The sequence below is a fragment of the Hemitrygon akajei genome, chromosome 6 (assembly GCF_048418815.1).
Source record: "Hemitrygon akajei chromosome 6, sHemAka1.3, whole genome shotgun sequence".
NCBI classification, from domain to species: Eukaryota; Metazoa; Chordata; class Chondrichthyes; order Myliobatiformes; family Dasyatidae; genus Hemitrygon; species Hemitrygon akajei.
The window spans coordinates 88,552,693-88,575,155 of NC_133129.1; the positions used below are offsets into that span (position 1 = coordinate 88,552,693).

The 22,463-nt window shown below is 46.9% G+C and overlaps 2 protein-coding genes across 14 annotated transcripts in view; one reads left to right on the forward strand and one right to left on the reverse strand.

The window, feature by feature from the left end:
* Positions 1 to 11,232, reverse strand: part of neurl4 (neuralized E3 ubiquitin protein ligase 4) — a 127,565-nt gene extending 116,333 nt beyond the window's left edge. For both annotated transcript variants that reach the window (XM_073048767.1, XM_073048766.1), the window contains exon 1: positions 10,947 to 11,232. In XM_073048767.1, the coding sequence (XP_072904868.1) occupies positions 10,947 to 11,111 (165 nt within the window). In that variant the 5' untranslated portion in view covers positions 11,112 to 11,232. The remainder of the gene's footprint in view (positions 1 to 10,946) is intronic.
* A 130-nt stretch (positions 11,233 to 11,362) lies between these two features.
* Positions 11,363 to 22,463, forward strand: part of gps2 (G protein pathway suppressor 2) — a 31,389-nt gene continuing 20,288 nt past the window's right edge. The window contains exons 1-3 of one of the 12 annotated variants that reach the window (XM_073048775.1): positions 11,363 to 11,519; positions 14,660 to 14,831; positions 19,071 to 19,240. In XM_073048775.1, the coding sequence (XP_072904876.1) occupies positions 14,738 to 14,831; positions 19,071 to 19,240 (264 nt within the window). In that variant the 5' untranslated portion in view covers positions 11,363 to 11,519; positions 14,660 to 14,737. Of the gene's footprint in view, positions 11,561 to 14,659; positions 14,832 to 19,070; positions 19,241 to 22,463 lie in introns of all 12 variants that reach the window. The other 11 variants (XM_073048774.1, XM_073048773.1, XM_073048776.1 and 8 more) reach the window with 11 other exon arrangements.

The following is a 22,463-nucleotide window of genomic DNA, read 5'->3' on the forward strand; positions in this document are numbered from 1 at the left end:
CATTTTGTGCTCATTTTTTTTCCTGGTAGCTCCAGAGTTGTAGAATTCAGGGTAAGACTCTAAGAGGCAAGCAGAAGTTTCACATTTCTCTCCTGTAGGCTGACCCTGACAACATTAGCACAGGGAAAGGCCCTTTGACCAACCACATCCATCTGACCTTTTAACTCATCTGCAGTAATCTCACTTGAGCACACTAGGACCATAACACCCCTATCTTCCCTACTCAAGAGTCAGTCCACATATCACTTCAATGTAGTGACTCTACCTGATTCCACAACCTCCTCTGGCGGTACGTTTCCGATATCAGATAGTCTCTGTACAATTAATTTCCCCCTGAAATCCTTGTAAACCTCGTTCCTGTCACTTAAATCAAAGCCCTTGTTTTTGATAGCCAGAAAGATTCTGTCCACAAGCTCCATCCACAGTCCTGTGCAAAATCCTGTGGTGCATGGATTAGCTCAGGTGTTCAGGACTTTTGCACAATACTGTATTTGTCAATGTGGAGCAGAGAGCGAGTCTGGAAATCTGTCAGGATGTTGGGAATAGCGAGGGTGGAGTGTCACGGGAGGGGTATGGGACAGGTGGTGCAGGTGCAGATACACCCGGCCCTGAGACACTAAGCAAGATTCCAAACAACTGGTTTACTGATCATTACAGAATGTCTCTCTGGCGCTCCCCACTCCCTTCCCTCTCCCTACCCCTTTTCCTAACCATGATTCCCCTCTCCCTGCCTCCTCCCACTCTCAGTCACAATAGAGACCCAGATCAGAATCAGATTTATCGTCACTCACGTCACAAAATTTTGTTTTGCAGCAACACATAACACTATTATCACAGTATTATGTAAAGGTCTTACACACCCTAAATATTTTGCACAGTGCTTAATGCCTGTTATAATTTTATATATATTGTACTTGATCACCCCACCCTTGCCTTTGTTGCTCCGGGAAAGAACCAGACCATCCGATCCTTCCACATGAGCAAGATGCCACACTCCAGACACCGTCCCAGTCAGCCTCCACTCCACTGTTGTTCTGGCAGAACAACATTCTTCTTTTTGTGTGGCAACCAGAATTTCAAAGTATGGCTTAACTATAACATAACACCCCAATTCTTTAATTCCATACAACACAAACAAAATGCTGGAGGAACTCGGCAGGTCTGGCAGCATCTACAGAGATAAATAAACAATTCTGAGCCGAGACCCTTCTTTAGGACTTTGCCCATGGCAAGAATGCCAAGTGCCTTCTTCATGAGCCCTTCCACCTGGTTTGACACGTTCAGGGTACCATGAACATGGATCCAGGAGTCCCTCTTTTTGTCAACATTCCTCAGCACTCTTCCATTTATCATAAGACAGCGGAGCCGAATTAGGCCATTTGGCCCATTGAGTCTGCTCCGCCATTTCATCATGGCTGATCTACTTCCCTCTCAGCCCCAATCTCCTGCCTTCTCCCCATATTCTCTTAATGTCCTGACTAATCAAGAATCTATTAACCTTGGCCTTAAATATACCCAATGACTTGGCCTCCAAAGCTGCCTGTGGCAATGAATTCCACAGATCCACCACTCTCTGGCTAAGGAAATTCCTCTTCATCTCTTATTTTAAAGGGATATCCTTTTATTCTGACGCTGTGTCCTCTGGTCTTGGACTCCCCACCACAGGAAACATCCTCTCCACATCCACTCTATCAAAGCCTTTCAACATTTGATAGAGTTCAATGAGATCCCCCTCATCCTTCTGAATTCCAGCAAGTAGAAGCCCAGAGCCATCACACTCTCCTCATACAATAAGCCATTCAATCTCAGAATCGTTTGTGAACCTCCTTTGAACCTTCTCCAACCTCAGCACATCCTTTTTTAGATAAGGAACCTAAAACTGCTCACAATACTTCAAATGAGGCCTCACCAGTGCTTCATAAAGTCTCAACATTACATCCTTGCTTTTAAATTCCATACCTCTCGAATGCTAACATGGCATTTGTCTTCCTCAACCTGAAAATTAACCTTCAGGGAATCCTGCACAAGAATGCCCAAGTACCTTTGTATCTTGCATTTTTTAATTTTTTGCCATTTAGAAATTAGGCTATGGTTTTATTTCTTCTACCAAAGTGCATAACTGCACAACTTCTATCCCCATCTGATTTCCACCCCCCTGCACTTATTGGGATTAAACTCTATCTGCCCACAATCGGTTCTGGTGTAGCCTTAAACAACTTTCACTATCCACAATACCAACTTTCAAGTTACCCACAATCTTACAAATGCAGTGGCCACTTCATGAGGTACACCTGCTCATGAATGTAAATATCTAATCAGTCAATCCTGTGGCTGCATCTCCATGCATAAAAGCATGCAGACCTGGTCGAGAGATGTGGTTGTTGTTCAGACCAAATATCAGAATGGGGAAGAAGTCCCAGTCTTCCAATCACCAAAGCATCCTTTCAACATCTCAAGTCACCAGGACAAATTTGGATCCCATTAGCTAGATCACTTTGGATCCCATCTGCTTTTACCTGATGGACTGGCCTACCACATGGGACCTTGTCAAAAGCTTCATTAGCTTTTACTGCCGTCTTCAACCTTCTTACGTACCACCTCAAAATGACATAAAACTGAAGACTCAAAGACATGTCTTTTTTTTTGAAATGATGACCTCTACCATCATTTGCCTAACCTAACCTGGTCATAACAAGTTGATACAGCTATGAAGGCGGCAAGACAGTGGTTATTTTTCATGGAGAGTTTGAGGCAACTTGGGTTTGTCATCTAACACACTCAAAAATGTCTATAGATGTAGCATGGAGAGTATTCTGCCTGGCTGTATTATTGTCTGGTATGGGGGTGAGGGGACAAACTATAAGATTGAAGTTGCAGAAACTTGTAAAATTAGTCAGCTCCAACATGGCACTATCTTCTGTAGTATCCAAGACATCTCCAAGGAGTGATGCCTCAGGAAGATGGTATCATTAAGGACACCTACCACCCAGGACATGCCCTCTTCTCATTGCTAGGGAGGAGGTACAGAAGGCCGAAGATACACACTCAATGATTCAGTAAGAGCTTCTTCCCCTCTGCCATCCAATGTCTAAATGGACATTGAACCCACGAACACTACCTCACTACTTTTTATTTTGGTTTTTGCAATACTTATCCAATTTAACTATTTAATATACATATGTACTTACTGTAATTCAGTTTTTTCTCAATATTTATCATATTGAGTTGACAAATCTCATGACATATGCCTGTGATATTAAAACTGATTCTGACTTGACTCCCCTTCCTGCATCATTCACAACAAACCATTCCCCATCCTGCCCAGTTATCATCAGATTTCCTCTCTGACATCTACTCTTCAATAACACACATTTACCCATTAATCATTAGGAAGACAAATCTCTTCAGTTCAGACTGAGATTTATAGATGGCAAAGGTGTACAAGATGGCAAGAAGCACAGACATAGTGGACAGCTAGAGACATTTTCCCCAGAGTGGGAATGATTTACAAAAGGGGGTTTAATTTTAAGGTGATCAAAGTGTAGGGGGGAATGTCGAGTTAAATTCTTTACATGGGGTGGTTGTGGAGGCAGATACATTAGGGACATTTAAGAAACTCTTAAGATAAGCAAATGGATGATAGAAAAATAGAAGACTTCGAAGGAAGGAAGGGTTAGATTGATCTTAGAGTAGGTTAAAAGGTTGATACAACATGTTGTGCCAAAGGAACTGTACTGTGTTCTATCTCCATTCTCATATCACCCGCTCCATGTCTTCCAAGGGTTGATAAGGCGTTGATGAAGGCTTACGGAATGCTTGCTTTTATTAGCCAAGGCTTTGAGTTCAAAAATCAGGAGCTTATGCTAAAACTTTATAAAACCCTGGCTGGGCCACATCTGAAGCATTATGTACAGCTCTGGTCATCCCACTATGGGAAGGATGTTGAGGCTTTGGAGAGGGTGCAGAAGAGGTTTACCAGGATTCTGCCTGGATTAGAGGGCATGCGTTATCATGAGAGGCTGGATAAACTTGGGCTGTTTCCTCTGGAGTGCCAGAGGGTGAGGGGAGATCTGATAGAGGTTTAGAAGATTATGAGAGGCATAGATAGAGTGGACAGGGAGTATCTGTTTCCCAGGGTAGAAATGTCTAATATTAGAGGGGATGCATTGGAGGTGAGAGGGGGTATGTTCAAGGGGGATGTGAGGGGCAAGTTTTTTTTACTCAGAGTGGTGGATGCCTGGAATGTGCTGCCTTTTATGGACGTAGAGGGAAATGCATTGGAAGATCTTAAGTGACGTTTAGATAGGCACATATGAGGAAGATGGAGGGACATGGGCATGGTGTAGGTAGAACAGATTAGTGTTTGGTGTTCTGGATTTGATTTTTAGCTGATTCAGTGCAACTCTGTGGGCTGAATGGCCTGTTCCTGTGCTGTACTGTTCTAAGTTCTATAACAAAACATTCCTTACAGTCTTGATAGCCTCCCTGATTGCAAGTTAAGCTTCTTTTCTTTACGACCAAACCTGTCTCCCCAAGGAAATAAGATGTTATGCCCAACATCCTGCAGAATGGCTACAAGGTGAAGGAAACCAATCAGACTGACGGAAAAACCAGGAAACCTAACAACGAGGAGGAACTTGTCGCTACCGCCTGGGTTCCAATATTTCCACAGTTTCTGGAAAGATCACCATGATCCTGAAGTAATACTGGATTAATACCACCCACAAATCCATAAGGAAGCTTAAATCCCAGCTTATGCGGGTCAAAGATGACCTGGGACTCAGGATGGCTGGCATTTACAGCATTCTAGCTGATCGCCAAACTTCGCCAGCCTGGTATCAGCTCATCCCTCTGCAATTGGACCTTGGACTTTCTGACAAACAGACCCCAATCTGTTAAGTTAGACAACCTCTCCTCCTCCACTCTCACCCTGAACACCGGCGTGCCTCAAAGCTGTGTGCTGAACCCTCTTCTGTACTCCCTTTTCACCTATGACTGCGTTCCTTGTACATGGTTCTAACTCCATAATCAAGTTCGCAGACGACATCATGGCGGTTGGTCTGATCAGAGGGGACAACGAGACGGCCTACAGGGACAAGGTCCAGCACCTGGCCACATGGTGTGCCAACAACAACCTGGCCCTTAACACCCAGAAGACCAAGGAGATCACTGTGGACTTCAGGCATGCTGGGAGCCACACTCACGTCCCCATCTACATGAGTGGAGCTGTAGTGGAGTGTGTGCAAAGCTTCAAATTCCTTGGTGTGCACATTTCTGAGGATCTCACCTGGTCCCTGAACTCCTCCATCCTGATCAAAAAGGCGCAACAGTGCCTTTATTTCCTGCGGAGCATCAAGAAAGCTCACCTCTGTCCCAGGATACTGATGGACTTTTACCACTCTACCATTGAGAGCATACTCACCAACTGCATCTCAGTGTGGTATAGCAATTGTCCTGCATTGGACCGCAAAGCACTCCAGCGGGTGGTGAAAACTGCCCAGCGGATTATTGGCACCCAATTGCCCACCATTGAGAGCATCTACCATAAATGCTGCCTGGGCAGGGCAAAAGGCATTATCAAGGACGCATCTCATCCTAACCATGGACTTTTTACTCTCCTCCCATCTGGTGGACGCTACAGGAGCCTTCACTACCACACCAGCAGGCACGGGAAGAACTTCTTCCCTGAGGCTGACACCCTGCTGAACCTCACATCACAGCGCTAAGCAGTATTGCACCCATATTGTACTGTCTCAGTACTTTTATATTTGTGTGTTGTAGCACTTACTTTTCATTCGCAGTTATTTTGTAAATAACACTATTCTTTGCATTTCTGGTTAGATGTTAACTGCATTTCATTGGCTTTGTATCTGTACTCGGCACAATGACAATAAAGTTGAATCTAATCTAATCTACCCCCCTGTGAATGCGGAGAAGCGTATATTGGCCAGACAGTGGAAACCCACATCAAGGACCACAGAAGGTGCATCCATTTGGGTTACCCGGTGAAATTGCCAATAGCAGAACATTGCACTCACAATGGCCATAGGATTGAATTTGACGGCACAAAACTACTGTGCCGCGCCAATGGCTTTTGGGAAAGCCTGGTAAAGGAAGCCATTGAAATAAAACCAGAGGAAAAAGAATTTTAACAAAGACAAAGGTCTCGCTCTAAGTAAGAACTGGAATTAGATTGTAAAAACGGTAGGAGAGCAGAAATGTGATTGGATGAGGACTACCCAGTCAGGAGGGACAGACAACCGGACTAGACATGCCCAGGGATTAACCCTGAAGAAGGCAGAGTTTGTCATTGTAATGTTGGTTACAATTGATGCTTGCACCAGGCTGGAAGCCCGAGAAGAGTTTATTCTCAATTGTTTCCTTCCACTGGCCATTTCTAACCCTTTCTCAGTTGCTGCCCTTACCTTGCTCATGCCTTTATCTTAGTCTCAATCACACAGCAAGCCAGTACCCTCGCTCCACTCATTGCAAAGGATATCGAAAGCTCCACTGTTCAGACCTAACCCATAGCAGTACTATTGTGTCCATTGACTCTCAATGCACAAACATTCTCAGATTTCAAATTGTTATTCTCATGAATAAATCCCATCTGTAACCTCCTTCAACCCTACAAACCATCTGAAATCCCTGCATTCCCTGTAATGTTGAGGTTTTTTAAAAATACTGGTGGGGCCTCACTTGAGAGTATTCTGAGCAATTTTGAGCCCCTTATCTTAGAAAGGAAGTGCTAACACTGGAGAGGATTCATGAAATTGTACACATCAGACTTCCAATATAACTCGGAGTCCTGCCATGTGCAGAAGTTCGCTGATGACACGGCCATAGTGGGGTGTGTCAGGAATGGACAGGAGGAGGAGTATAGGAAACTGATACAGGACTTTGTGATATGGTGCAACTCAAAACTACCTGCGTCTCAATATCACCAAGACCAAGGAGATGGTGGTGGACTTTAGGAGATCTAGGCCTCATATGGAGCCAGTGATCATTAATGGAGAGTGTGTGGTGCAGGTTAAGACCTACAAGTATCTGGGAGTACAGTTAGACGAGAAGCTAGACTGGACTGCCAACACAGATGCCTTGTGCAGGAAGGCACAGAGTCGACTGTACTTCCTTAGAAGGTTGGCGTCATTCAATGTCTGTAGTGAGATGCTGAAGATGTTCTATAGGTCAGTTGTGGAGAGCGCCCTCTTCTTTGTGGTGGCGTGTTGGGGAGGAAGCATTAAGAGGAGGGACGCCTCACGTCTTAATAAGCTGGTAAGGAAGGCGGGCTCTGTCGTGGGCAAAGTACTGGAGAGTTTAACATCGGTAGCTGAGCGAAGGGCGCTGAGTAGGCTACGGTCAATTATGGATAACTCTGAACATCCTCTACATAGCACCATCCAGAGACAGAGAAGCAGTTTCAGCGACAGGATACTATCGATGCAATGCTCCTCAGACAGGATGAAGAGGTCAATACTCCCCAATGCCATTAGGCTTTACAATTCAACCGCCAGGACTTAAGAACTTTTTAAAAGCTATTATTAATGCTTTTTGAGATAGTGATTTAGATGCATATCATATTTTTTACTGAGTTAAGTACTGTATGTAATTAGTTTTGCTACAACAAGTGTATGGGACATTGGAAAAAAGTTGAATTTCCCCATGGGGATGAATAAAGTATCTATCTATCTTCAGGGAGTGGTGTCTCCGAAAAGCAGCATCCATTATTAAGGACCACCAGCACCCAGGGCATGCCCTTTTCTAACTGTTACCATTAGGTAGGAGATACAGAAGCCTGAAGGCACACACTCAGGAACAGCTTCATCCCCTCTGCCATCCGATTCCTAAACGGACATCGAATTTTTGGACATTACTTCACTTTTTTTTAATATACAGTAGTTCTGTTTTTGCATATTTTTAATCCATTAATATGCATAATTGATTTACTTGTTTATTATTATGATTTTAATTTTATTATTACTATTTTCTCTGCTAGATTATCTATTGCATTGAACTGCTGCTGCTAAGTTAACAAATTTCACGTCACATGCCATTGATAATAAACCTGATTCGATTCATTTGATGGTTCTGGGCCTGTACTCACCGGAATTCAGTAGAATGAGGGGGGACCTCATTGAAACCTATCAAATGTTGAAAGGCTTCGATAGAATGGATGTAGAGATGTTTCCAATGGTGAGAGAGTCTGGGACAAGAAAACACAGCCTCAGAAAAGAGGGCCGTCTTTTTAGAAGAGATGAGGAGGAATTCCTTCAGCCAGAGAATCTGTGGAATTTGTTGCCACAGGCAGCTGCGGAGGCCAAGTTGGAAAGACTTGTGATTAGTCAGGGAATGAAAGGATATGGGGGAAGGCAGGAGATTGGGGCTGAGAGGGAAATGGATCAGTCATGCTGAAATGGCAGAGCAGACTCGATGGGCCAAATGGCCTCACTCTGCTCCTATGTCTTACGGTCTAATTCCACCTCCATTACACTGACCGCCATTGACTTCAGAAAGCATTGTATCTCTATCCTCTGGCATTCCCTCCTTAAACCTCTCCATCTTGCCATGAGACTCTCCTCTTTTAATATCTGCCCTGATATCATTGATCTCAATACTAGGGGCACAATTAACCCCCAACTCGCAGAAACCACTAGCTTCCCCTCCATGGACTCTGTGTATACCAGAGGTTCCCAACTTGGGGTCCACAGTCCCCTCGCTTAATGGTATTGCTCCACGGCATATAAAAAGGTTGGAACCCCTGGCCTACACTCCCAGTAAAGCAGCCAGCCTCCCCACCTCAAACATTCTCTCTTCTCCTTCCTCTCATCAGGCAAAAGATCCAGAAGTCTGCAGTCACGTTCCAATAGGCTCAAGGGCAGTTTCAATCCTGCTGTAATAAAACTACCAAATTTATTTGTTTGCTTGCCGAACCTGGATGTTAGGTTGCAAACATATCGTCACCCGTCGAAGTGACATTGTCACTGCACAACTGAGTACTGTTTCTGCCAAGTGATCGCATTTACGCTGCTCTGGCTCAGTCTAGTTGGTTGACTGTCACGCTGACCGCCCGACTCCACTGGGTCCCGGCCAACAGGGTATTTACTTCATTTTTATTTATTGAGATGTGGCACGGAATGGGCCCTTTCGGCTCTCTGAGCCACGCCAGCCAGCAATGCCCCGTCTTAACCCTAGACAATTTACCATGACCAACTAACCCATCAGCCAGTATGTCTTTGGACTGTGGGAGGAAACCAGAGCACCCAGAGGAAACCCACGCAGTGATGGGGAGAACGTACAAACTCCTTACAGACAGCGGCAGGAATTGAACCCAGGTAAAACCATTTGCTACCATGCCGCGCACACTAAATGCTGGAGGAGCTCAGCAGGATCTATGGAAAAGAGCAAACAATTAATGTTTCTGGCCCAGACCTTTACCAGTCCTGAAGAAGAGGTTCAGCCCAAATTTCATTTCCATAGATGCTGCCTGACCTGCGGAGTTCATCCAGAATTATGCACGCTGCTCTGGGTTTGCAGCACCTGCAGAACCTCGACGCTACCGTGCCACCCCGTTCCCTGGCAGGATAAGACTCTCTTGCCCTCACTGTCTCGCTTGTTAGGATCTTACACCTTATTGTCCCACTGCACTGCACTTTGCCTCGTTGTTACACTTAGTTTCACCTTGTATGGTGCACCTCGATGCACTGTGTGAACAGTGTGAAAGACAAGCTTCTCACTGTATGTGACAACAATACAATTCCAAATTTAAATTCCAATTCTGTAGAACTTAATCAAGACAACCCCCAAATCATCACAGGTCACGGATTAAGTTAAAATATCACAGGCAAAGGGAAATACTCAAACATTTCTTCAGATCTACTGTGCAGAGCATTCTAACTGGCTGCATCACCATCTGCTATGAAGTTGGGGTGGGGGGGGGGGGCTATTGCACAGGATCACAGTAAGCTGCAGTGTTGTAAACTCAGTCAGTTCCATCATGGACAATAGCCTCCGTAGTATCCAGGGCATCTTCAAGTAGCGATGCCTTAAAAAGACAGCAACTATCATTAAGGACCCCCATCACCCAGGTCATGCCTTGTTGTCATTGCTAACATCAAGGAGGTGGTACAGGAGCCTGAAGACACACACTCAACGATTCAGGAACAGTTTCTTCCCCTCTGTCATCTGATTTCTGAATGGACATTGAACCCATGAACACTACCTCAACTACTTTTTTTATTTCTGTTTTTTTCCGTTACTTAATCTATTTGTTATACATGTACAGGACTACAATTAACAGGTTTTCCCCTATATCATATATTGCATTATACTGCTGCCGATAAAAGTTAACAAATTTCATGATATATGCCGGTGATATTAAACCCGATTCGGAATCCTCGCTCCTTTACATCATTTGCCCTCAGGGTGTGTATGATGCTAACAATGGGACCGCTTATCTCATCAACCGCCTTTGACAACACTCTTCCAACTGACACGATTTCTGCTTCTGTTCTTCGCAGGGAGACCCTGCACGGGTGGGTAGGTGGAGGATAGCGGCTATCCCCTCTAATATACCTTCAACTTGAACCTGAGAACTCCCACCCTAAACCTGGGACCCACCCTCCCTCCCTCTAACTGTAAAGAAGGAAGAACATGCAAGGATGCAATCAGAGATTACAGCAGCAAGGATTAAAAACAAGATGCTCGCACTTGTGAGGTTTGAGCATAAATAAGAATTGAGTGTAAAATATTATTCCATTCAATATAATTGCTGCCGGCGTCCCCCAGACACATTCTAAACCATCTCTGCAGCGTGTTTCTCTCCTTCCCGGGTGTAGGCCGGGATCACCGCCGTTTCCCCGGAGGAAAGGGGGGGGGGGGGGATGGTGGAGGTCTCCCTCTGCCCGCACCCCCTCCTCCCCAGCCACAGACACACAAGGCGGGCTCACCTTTCGGTCGATGCGCACCTGGAAGAGCTGCCCGTCGCCGAGCGGCTCCCGGCTCATGGCCAGGCCGTGGTTGAACTCCTCGGTGGGCTTGTTGCGCTTGGCCGTGCGGTTGCCATTGAGCAGAGCCACCAGCTTCCCGGTACGCAGGTGGAACTCGGCCGCCATCCTTACCGCAGCGGGCGGGAGGGACGGCGAAGGGGGAGGGGCTCTGCACGACCTTTCGCGACTGAGGGGCACACGCCCGCCTTACGGCAACCCCCACACCGACCGTCCTTTCGTTGCCCCACCCGCGCGACCTTTCGCGACTGAGGGGCACACTTCCACTTACGGCAACACCCTCCCCAAACGGCGACCGTCCTCACGCTGCCCCCATCCCAACCGCTTTACGGTGGTGCCCCGAATTGACGGCAGAATGGTCTTCGCCTCACGTTTGTTTTACGACAGCTTGTAAGGGGGGGGGAAGAGAAACCAGATCTTGTCTGATTTACGGCATCGGGTCAAGGAGTGGCGGAAGTGACGGCGCCCCGCCATGGCGGCCCAGTGAGGGTCGGTGTAAGAAGGGGAGCGAGCTGGGTGAGCGGCGGAGCGGGGGCCTGGGAGCCGAGCCTGGTGAGGTACCGAGGGGCTGTGGGAAGGAGGGAGGGGGAGTTCCGAAGGGAAACGCCAGGAAGAGGCGTGTGAGACATGGGGCCTGATGGGGCAGGAGTTGAGAGCATCTGGAGGGAGGAAAGAGTGAGGGGGAATGGGTAGAGGGATCTGAGGTAGAAGGCCTCATAGGGCAGGAGTTCAGGACATTTGGAGAAAGAGTAAGGATAAGGGGATAAGGAGCGAGTTGGGAATAGGAATGGGATATGTGGCTGGGGCCTGATAAGGTAAGAGTTGAGGGAATCTAGAGGGAGCAGTAGCGATAAGGAGCGAGGTGACACAGGGATCTTAGGAGAAAGTTCTGTGGGAGAGGGAGAACTGGCTCCAGGGAGTAAGGGAAGAGTGAAATCCAGGGAATTGTCTTTGAAATTTGTAAAAGAATCAGGAATCTGGGTAATTGGGGAGAGGAATACAAGCTCGGATATGGTGAGGGGAAACTGATGAAAGAGGAGCCTGGACTCAGGAGAGAAGTATCTCAGGACATAAATTAACTGTTGTGAGATCTGGACAAGAGATGATCACCCGGAGAGAGAAAGCTGAAGGGGAGAAGAATAAGTGCTGACGAGTGCTATGAGATTTGTAGGGGCTGTGAGGGAATAGTATCTCGAAGAAAGGAATTTTGAAGGTAGAGGCAGTAAGGGTCAAGTGAGAGAAGGTTGATTGGAGGATATGAAGGAAGAGGAGTCCAGAGAGAATGAAGGAGGATACAGTTGTTAAATTACATCAACACAGTGGGATAAGAAGACAATGTATTTGTAAAGGGACCCGTGGAGAGCAATATATAGAGAGAGACTTTGGGGGGTGCAGAAATATGACTGGAATAGTATCAGTAGGCAGAAGGAACCTAGGGCTGGGGATCAGAAAGATGAATTGAGTGATCTGTCGGATGGATGCATCTGAGGTGAAGAGATGTTGGCAATGAGGGATTCAGGGGAGGATCTCTGGGGTTCTGACAGAAGAGTTAATTTGGTCAGTGGGGTGGGGAGGAAAGATGAATCTGGGAGACAGATGGCACCATGACAAAGTAGTTCTGGATGAGAGATGGGTTCCAGGTGAGGAGATGGAGCACAAAACAGTATGCTGGAGGAACTTGGCACTCATGGGAGGAAATGATCTGTCGATGTTTTAGGGAAGCAGGGTTGCAACCCGTAACATCAGCAGTTCCTTTCCCCTCACAGATGCTGCCTGGCCCACCGAGTTCCCCCAGCAGATTGGTCATTGCTCCAGATTTGAGCGATTGCAGCCTTTTGTGTCTCCTAGATCTGAAGTGAATTTAGGGAGAGGGGAAATCTTGGTGAGGCCAGGCATGTTTGTAAGGGTAGTCCCTTGAGATACGTTAAAGAAGGATAGAAATTGAGATGAGATGATGCTGTGTGCTCTATTGCTTGCCCATTAAGTGTAGAGTCTTATGACAAGGGCGATCACGGTCTTTCCATGACCATGATTGTTCTTGGCAAATTTTTCCATAGAAGTGGTTTGCCATTTACAAGATAGGTAACCACAGCCGTTATCAATACTCTCAGAGATTGTCTGTCTGCTTGGCATCTATGGTCATATAACCAGGACTTGTAATAAGCTGCTCCCGTGGCTTCACGTGACCCTGATTGCGGGGTGGGGTGGGGGCTAAGCAGGTGCTACACCTTGCCCAAGGGTGACCTGCAGGCTAGGGGAGGAAGGAGCACCTTACACCTCCTTTGGTATAGATGCATCTCCACCCAGCAGTTGATATAAAAATCTGTATACCTCATTAATGTCCCTCAGAAGATCAACAGTGGAGATGCATACCCACTCCAACATGACAGGGTTCAAACTGCCCTCTGAAATGGTCCAGCAAGCTACTCTGCTCAAGTCGAGTTCAGCAGCAGTGTTGGCATCCCAACAAAGAATAAGTTGGAATGGATAAACAGACCGTCCCCAGTTAATAACGACAGTCCTTGGTGAATAACAAGGATTCAAAGTTTGTAGGCAGTATACAAATCTGAGATTTGTCTTCCCCACAGACAGCTATGAAACAAAGGAACTGTGGATGCGTGGAAAAAAAAAACAAATCGCACAAACAGCAATGAAAACAAAACGAACAAAAATCACGGAATGTAGAACACAAAATCAAAAGGCTTATTCCAGTTTGGCTCCATCTTCCTTATCTGCAGGCGGTCTCAATTCAACAAAAAAAAAGTAGCACCCAGAGAAACTGGAAACACATCCTAGTGTGAATTAGAGTTCAACCCACAAGATGCTTCGATTAAACCTTGCTCTGGCACCAGGCTCCGACAGCATCGATAGAGAGAGAGAGATCATTTTGACCTTCCCTCGGAAGCAACGAGTGAGAAGGAGAGAGCGTGTCACACGTAGACACCTTCCTCCGGCAATAGCAAGCGAGTGGCTGGTAGACGGCGCTGAACACTCGCTCGCCTCCTGCACCCGTTCTGTCTTTAATAGATGTCCGGAGTTTCATTTGGCCATAAGTTGGAAAATATGGAAAAATGTCTCAATGTGGTACCATACTTCCGCAGTATTCATAAACACCAGAGATTCTGCAGGTGCTGGAGATGTTGAACAAACACGACATACTGGAGTACCTCTGCAGGTCAGTCAGCATCTGTGGAGGGAGATGAGCAGTCAACATTTTGGGCTGAGACCCTTGATCTGGACTGTTTATTCCTCTCTATAGATGCTGCCTGACTCGCTGAGTTCCTCCAGCATTTTGTGCCTGCATTCCTCCACAGTATTGTAATGGAAGGCGTCAAAAGCAGATAAGACTGATAAGAAATTACTCAAAGGAGGGAGGGGGCAAACTAGTTCTGCATCCCTCGAAGTGCGAGTGTGTGTATGTGTTTTGAATGTTGTAACATGGGAGCTCGATCATGTAGGGGTGAGTTTGAGTTGAGTGTTTGTAAAGTGTAGACAGCCTCTACGTCTCACAGCATGAGGGTGGTGGGGGGCGTGGGTTGATGCAGTACTCCTTTTTGTGTGGGGGGGGATGTAACTGATTCTACAGATTGCCCTCTCCCAGAGGCTGGGGGAGCACACCGATCGTGTCAGGCGTTTTCTTGCCGCTGTCTCCCCAGCCCTGCACGGTCCTCAAGCTGCCTCTCGTTGGTTCCCAGCACAGCTTCTAGTGTCTGGTCCCTTCTGAATCTGAGACGATGCCAGCCTTACTGGAACGGCCCAAGATGTCGAGCGCGATGGCGCGGGCACTGCACCAGCACATCATGAAGGAGAGGGCGCGGAAACGGCAAGGTGAGGGGGCTGGGGAAGGGTGCGGGCACATCAGACAGACACAGAGGGGAGGGGAAATAGAACGATTGCCCACCATTTCATTGGTGTCTGTTGGCATTCCCAAACACCGTGTGCTTTCGAAATGCATCCAGTACCATTTAGCTTTCACAAGCCCCATGGGGAGAAACAGAACATATGCAGCCTCCTCTACATTGGTTAAAAAAAAACAGGTGGGGGGAGCATCTTCTCTTTGACTGCCACAATTTGACTCCCTGTTACCTTTCTGACATGTCGTACTCGTGGCCTCCTTGACCATCGTAATGAGGCCACTCTCAGACTGGAGGAGCAACACCTCAGATTCCCTCTGGGTAGCCTCCACCTTAAAGGCATGAGCATCAATTTCTCTAATTTGTGGTAATCTCTCCCTCCTCCCCCTTTCTCCCTTTTTCTATTCCCCATTCTGGTTTTTTTTAACCCCTTCTGTTCTCCTCACCTCCACCTGGTTCCCTCCTCCTCCATTCCTTTCTGTGGTCCACTGTCCTTTCTCTTCAGCCCTCTACCTCTTCCACATATCATTCCCTGTTTCTTATTTCATCCCCACCCTTCTCCCTCACCCAGCCTTATCTCTCACCATCTGATCTCGTCCCACCCGCCCCTCCCTCCCCATCCCATATGTACTGCATGACATGCTGAGTTTCTCCAGCGTTTTGCGTGTGTTTCACCTGTTGCTTTAGTTGGGACCCTGTTGTGTGGATATAGGAGCCTGGCATTACAAAAGTACCCACGACTCAGCCTTGTTAGGCTCTAGCTTCAATATCAAGATTAAAAGGAAAAGATTTGGGATGGAGAATGAGCAATACGTGGTGCGAGTCATTACTTCTCTGAGGCCTCTGCTGGCCAGGGTCGACCGTGGATGTTGTATCTAGCTGCCTAGATACACAAGCCAGCTCAGTACAATATGGAGATCAAACTGTTGCCCATGTAGCAGGCTCCCCTTCCCCATGCAGCTGATCAACCCAAAGGAATGGGAGAGACCGGTACAGTTTGGCACCAGAAGTGTTACAGGAGTTGCCAGTCAGCGTTGAACTCAAGGTAAGACTGCCTTTGGGACTCCAGTTCTCGATTTTTCCCTCAGGGTTTTCTCCCGAAGCCTTCCCCATGAGTGGGTGTAGCATCAGGGCAGTGGAGGTTTGAGTTCAGAGTTTTCCTTCTCGTAGGTGAGCTGACGAGCCCAATCTGCCCAAATTGACTGGTTCTAAGGTGCCAGTAACCTGTCTTTGCCCTTTCTCCAGTCAGTAGAAATGGGTCTGCCCAGCTTAGTAGCTAAGCCATACGTGAAGGCCGGAAGCTGAGGTGCATGTCATTGGGAGTATTTAATAGGTAGCGGGAACTTATCGCCATTACAACCTTAAGGAACCAAGGTGTTACTTAAGTATAGGTTAAACATGTAGCTATGTGTTAACCATAAAAGCATGGGTTAACATACTATGCTTTTATCCTATTGATTAAAAGCATAAGAAACACAGGGAGTCAAAGAGAATCAGAGAACAGATGCAGGCCCTCCAGTCTGCTGAACCAGTACCGACCACCAGCTGCCCATTTACTCTCATTCCAGTTTATTTTTATTGTCTGCACACTCACATCAACAACCCCAGCCTCAACCTCTCATCGGCATAACCACTTCAATTAACCTACAAGTCAATTAAACTATCAGCCCTTGTGCCCTTGGCTTGGGCAAGCAACTAGAACAAACCTCTCTGTCGACAGGAAGAGTGTGCAGACTCCACCGGGGGTCAGGATTATGAGGCAGAGCTCCTACTCACTGTACCACAGTGGGATATAGGGCACAGGGGTTGGGTCGGTGGGTGAGACTGAGATTCCACCGGAATGAAGGAGAATCATCCTTAAAACTTAAGCTTCTCAACCTGGGGTCCATGGACTCCTCAGTGAGATATATCAGCTAGTTGAGTGGCGTCACAGCAACAACCTCACACTCAATGTCAGTAAGACCAAAAAAACTAATTGTGGACTTCAGAAAGTGTAAGATGAGAGAAACCACACCCGTCCTCATCGAGGGATTGGAAGTGGAAAGGTGAGCAGTGTCTAGTTCCGTATCTCTGAGGATCTAACCTAGGCCCAACATATTGATGCAGCTATGAAGAAGGCACAACAGCAGTTTTATTTCATTCGGGCAGAGAAACTGGTAAATTTCTACAGATGTACTGTGGAGAGTATTCTAACTGGCTGCATCACTGTATGGTATGGGGGGGCTATTACACAGGATCGAAATCAGCTGCAGGGTTGTAAACTCAGTCAGCTCCATCATGGGCTCTAGCCTCCGTAGTATCCAGGATATCTTCAAGGAGCAATGCCACAAAAAGGTGGTGTCCATCATTAAGGACCCCCATCACTCAGGTCATACCTTGTTTTCATCAGGAAGGAGGTACAGAAGCCTGAAGACACACACTCAACAATTCAGGAACAGCTTCTTCCCCTCAGCCATCAGATTTCTGAACAGACGTTGAATCCATGAACACTAATTATTTAACGTATATGTATTTGTCTTTAGCGTACATTGTGAAATTTGTTGTCTTTGTGGCAGGAGTACAATGCGATACGTAATAATAAAGAAAACACGTGGATTGAAGTAAGTTAGTATATAATTATTATATATTGCATTGTGCTGCTGCCACAAAGGCCACAAATTGCACGATGTATGCGGGTGATATTAAACCAGGTTCTGAGTTAACGGTAGGGGATCCATGGCATGAGAGAGGTTGGGAATTCCTGCTTTAAGCGGACAAGAGGAATTCTTAATGAGGAAGGCTGTGCAAATTCTTGTTGCCGTCCCATCATTCATCCGATGATATTTGACCTGTAGTTTAATTCCACCCTAAAGTGGTAGTTCTCTTCTCTAATCCAAGCTCATAAGGCTGTTTTTATTTTATTTTGGAGATGTCCGCCTCTAAAATAGGCCGCCCTGGCACAATGAGCCCCCGCCACCCAATTAAACCCATGTGACCAATTAACCTACCCACCAGTGTCTCTCTGGACTATGGGAGGAAACCCACACGGTCACGGGGAGAACGTATGGACTCCTTGTAGACATCGGTGGGAAATGAATCTGGGTCGTGATGTTGTAATAACGTTATACAGTACAGCTACAGTAGTCTCCATCCCACCCAAACCCACATCCTAGTGGGGGAGAAGGTTCCAGGATCTCACCACCATTTCCATGGGAAAGTGCTTTTTCATTTTCGGCTTAAAACCTGTTCCTGATTTTAGGGCTGATCTGAACTGAGCACCTCTGTTGATCCCTGCACAGGCTATTTGCGGCATAAGATGCAGAAACAGACGGTGAAGTTAGGTGACCAACAATCATATTCAATTGCAGAGGGTGGTCAAGGAGCTTTGTGCTTCAGTTACAGTTTGCCATGTTCTTAACATAGCCCGTAAGATATAGGAGCAGAATTGGACCATTTGGTCCATTGAATCTGCTCTGTAAATCATGGCTAATTTATTCTCCCTCTCAACCCCATTCTCCTGCCTTCTCCCCATAGCCTTTGATGCCCTGACTAATCAGAAAACTTCCGCTTTACATACACCCGATAACTTGGCCTCCACGGCCATCCAGGACAATGAATTCCAGAGATTCATCACCCTCTGGCTAAAGAAATTCCTCCTCATCTCTGTTCTAAAGGAGTCTCCTTCTGTTCGGATGCTGTCCCCTCTGGTCCTGGACTTCCCCCTTCCCCTCCCCCCCAAAAGGAAACATCCTCGCTACATCCTCCGTTGTTCCATTTCAGATGAATTCCATTCCTACTGATGGTATCTCAATCCCATCTGTCTACCCAACTCCCATCAACTGTATCCCACTGTGGTCTCTACCTCTGGGGCTGTCTGTGTGGTGTTTGCACACTCTTCCTGGGATTAAATTAGCCTGTTCCAGAGCCATCAAATGCTTCTCATATGATAACCCCTTAATTCCCAGGATCATTCTTGTAAACCTCCTCTGGATCCTCTCCAATGCCAGCATATCCTTTTTTCAGATAAGGGGTCCACAACTTACATTGATTTATAATGCAGCCGCCTTCAGTTCAAAGCCAGCATGCCATTCGAGTCTTTTCTGGTTATCTCCAAAATACAAATGTAGTGTCTGCAGAAAATGGGGATCTGGGGGTTGCCATGAATTTCCCTAGAATGGGAAAGTGTGGAAACAAAGGCTTTCTGACCTGCCCAACTCCCCCCCCCCCTCCAAAGCAGGAGCCATTTTGCAGAGCCAAGTCTTAATTACTGATCCTGCTCCTGTGGCCGTTACAGAGGAGGAGGAGGTAGACAAGATGATGGAACAGAAGATGAGGGAGGAGCAGGAGCGGAAGAGGAAGAAAGAGATGGAGGAGAGGATGTCGCTGGAAGAGACAAAAGAACAAGTAAGTGGGGTGACGGATGGGACAGTCAGAATTCTGTTCTACCCTGTTAGAGGAGTGATGGAGTAAAGTTAGGAAGAATGCAGGGAGGATTTACCAGGATGTTGCTGAGACTCGGGGGCCAGAGTCAGAAAGGGGTTGCGTAGACGATGACTTTATTCCCAAGAATGTAGGAGATTGAAGGGTGATCTGATAGAGGTGTGTGAATTCATAAACATGAGACTTCCGGCATAAGGTGATCCTGCTGAAGATGGGCAGCAGTTTGCTGGAAGTTTGCAAACCAAGAAACACGACTAAATACTCCATTAGTAGCACTTCTCTGTTCAAAATTGTAGTGAACGATCACTGCAAACAATGAGGTAGCTAGCAAAGGGAAGGTTGATCCGAGGGTCGAGGCATGTTTGAGTGGCCAGAGTGAGGTTGAGGCGTATTCAAGACGAAGTCATGGTCAGAGACAGAGTTGGAGCGAGTGGAGTGGAGAAAAGTTGAAGCGGAATTGTTTCAGAGCCTGTCACCTGAAACGGGAGTGAGCTTGGATCCATCAAAGTGCCACGTCGATTTGGAATGGTTGAACACGGGCTGGAAATGGCCCAGAGCATCTGGCGCAGCAGCGCTGAGTGTGGGGGACAACCCGGAGCTTGCACAATTTAAATGCCAAGCCTGATGAACTGGAAAGACAGGGTATCAAGGTCGGGGGCAGGTCTACTCTGGGACGTTTATTCCACTCTCCTCAGCACTGAGGCTGTGCCCTGCTCCAGGCTTACTGTCTGCAAGATTCGTGGTAACTTGCCCTGCTGTGTGATGACCTGAGACTGAGGCGATGGGCTTGCTTCGGGTCTATGAACTATATTTCATTCTGAACGCTGTTGCTTGCTTTTATTGTTTGCATGATTTGTTTTTTTTTTCTCTCTGCATTAGGTGTTGGTCCTTTTTTAATTGAGTTCATTTGGTCAAAGGTTCATTTTATCGTTAAATTATGCATGTACTATACAATTCAGATACTTGTCTTCGCTAGCTAGCCATGGAATTCAGAAAGCCATGGAATGCTGATGGAAGAAAATGCTTCAACTCCCGCCCCCCCCCCCCCCCCCACAGCATGAAAAAGGAAAGAAACAAAACTCACAGTGACAAACGAGGAAAACAGTGACAATGACAATCCCGACTCCCCTCACCCACGGGGGGAAACAGTGACCTGGCTAGGTTAAGCCAGTTGAGGGGGGAGGTGGGTAGGTGGGGTCGAGGGATGAAGTGAAAAGCTTGGAGGTGATAGGTGGAAAGGGTAAAGGGCTAAAAGAGAAGGAATCTGATAGGAGAAGACAGTGGACAGTGGGAGGAAGGGAAAGAGGAGGGGCCTCAGAGGGAGGTGATAGACATCAGAGAAAGGGTAAGAGGGGAGCCAGGATGGGGAATGGAAGAAGAGAGAAGTGTGGGGGGTGGGGAGAAATTACCAGAAGTTAGAGAAAACTACGCATGCAAAAACACACACACACACATTCACTGACACTCATACACACACAGACCCAAGGTTGTATCCCTGTCACTGTAACTGAAACTGCAGAACTATTGAAGATGGCGCAGTGCATCCTAAAGTGATTGCTGTTCTGAAGGTGACCACTGGGTGGCAGCAGTGCTGGTGTATTCCTACAGTCGGGGTGGTGGCTGGGAGTCAGGGATGTTGCCTAGGCCAGTGGTCCCCAACCACCAGGCCGCGGACCAGTAGCGGGCCGCGAGGAAACGATATGATTTGGCGATATGAGTCAGCTGCACCTTTCCTCATTCCCTGTCACGCCCATTGTTGAACTTGAACGCACGCGTGGTCATTACACACGCGAAGTCATTACCCACACGTCATCCATGTCAGCGCAGGAAGAAGATCAACTCCTCGAGCTTGCAAATGGCGGTGGCTGAAAAGTATGTTTGACATAACATCTCTGCCGGCATTCTGGATCAAAGTCAAGGCTGAATATCCTGAGACAGCCACAAAAGCACTGAAAACGTTGCTTCCATTTCCAACATCATATCTCTGTGAAGCGGGGTTTTCTGCAATGAATGCAATGAAAACTAAATTGCGGAATAGACTGGACATAAGGAACCCCCTTCGAGTATCGCTGTCTCCCATCACCCCTCGATGGGACCGTCTTGTTGCAGGGAAACAAGCCCAGGGCTCCCACTGATTCAGCGATATTGGTGTGTTGCAGTGATTTTATATGCTCATACGAGGAAAATATGCGCTGTGTGTTCAATATTAAATTCGTTAGATAAACCCTTTTAGAAATGAAATTGAGTGTATCAGTCACTTATAAATGACTTAGTTGACTTATCACCTATATTCCGATTGTGATTAACATCCCCTGCCCCCACCGGTCGGCCAGTCCACAAGAATATTGTCAATATTAAACCTGTCCGCGGTGCGGAAAAGGTTGGGGACCCCTGGCCTAGGCAATGTTGAGACAAACACAAACACAAAATGCTGGAGGAACTCAGCAGGTCAGGCAGCATCACTGGAGTAGAATAAACAGTCAATGTTCCGGGCTGAAACCAGACCCCCCCTCCCCCCCCCAATGTCGTGTCTCACTGAGGTAGAGAAGTCCATACCAGGAGCACTGTTGTGGGCAGGGCGGAGTAGAGATTGGGAGCAAAGTGTACACTATATCAGAACCCATTGGTAAAATCCTTCAGCTTAACCAAAGGCAAGGCTGGAGGCAGAGTCAGATATTCTCAACTGGAGAAGGGATTCTAGGTTTTGGAGCACTGAGGAAGGTCTCTTTTGTACATTGATATCCTCCTGTTTTTGTCCGTTTATGTACAGTATCATCATTATCCTTATGTACTCTGAGGTATGACCTGGGTGATCAAGGTCTTTCCATGACCATGATTGTTCCTGGCAAATTTTTCTACAGACGTAGTTTGCCATTGCTGCCTCCTGGACAGTGTCTTTACAAGACGGGTGATCCCAGCCATTGTCAATACTCTTCAGAGATTGTCTGCCTGGTGTCAGTGGTCACATAACCAGGACTTGTGATATGTACCCCCTGCTCATACGACCCTGATCCAGGGGTAGGGGGGGTTGCTAATCGGGTGCTCTACTTTGCCCAAGGGTGACCGGTAGGCTAGCAGAGAGAAGGAGCATCTTACACCTCCTTTGGTGGAGATATATCACCACCCCGACACCCAATGTACAGTATAGTTTTTTTGTACAATATTGTTTTTTCCCTGTAAATGCCTG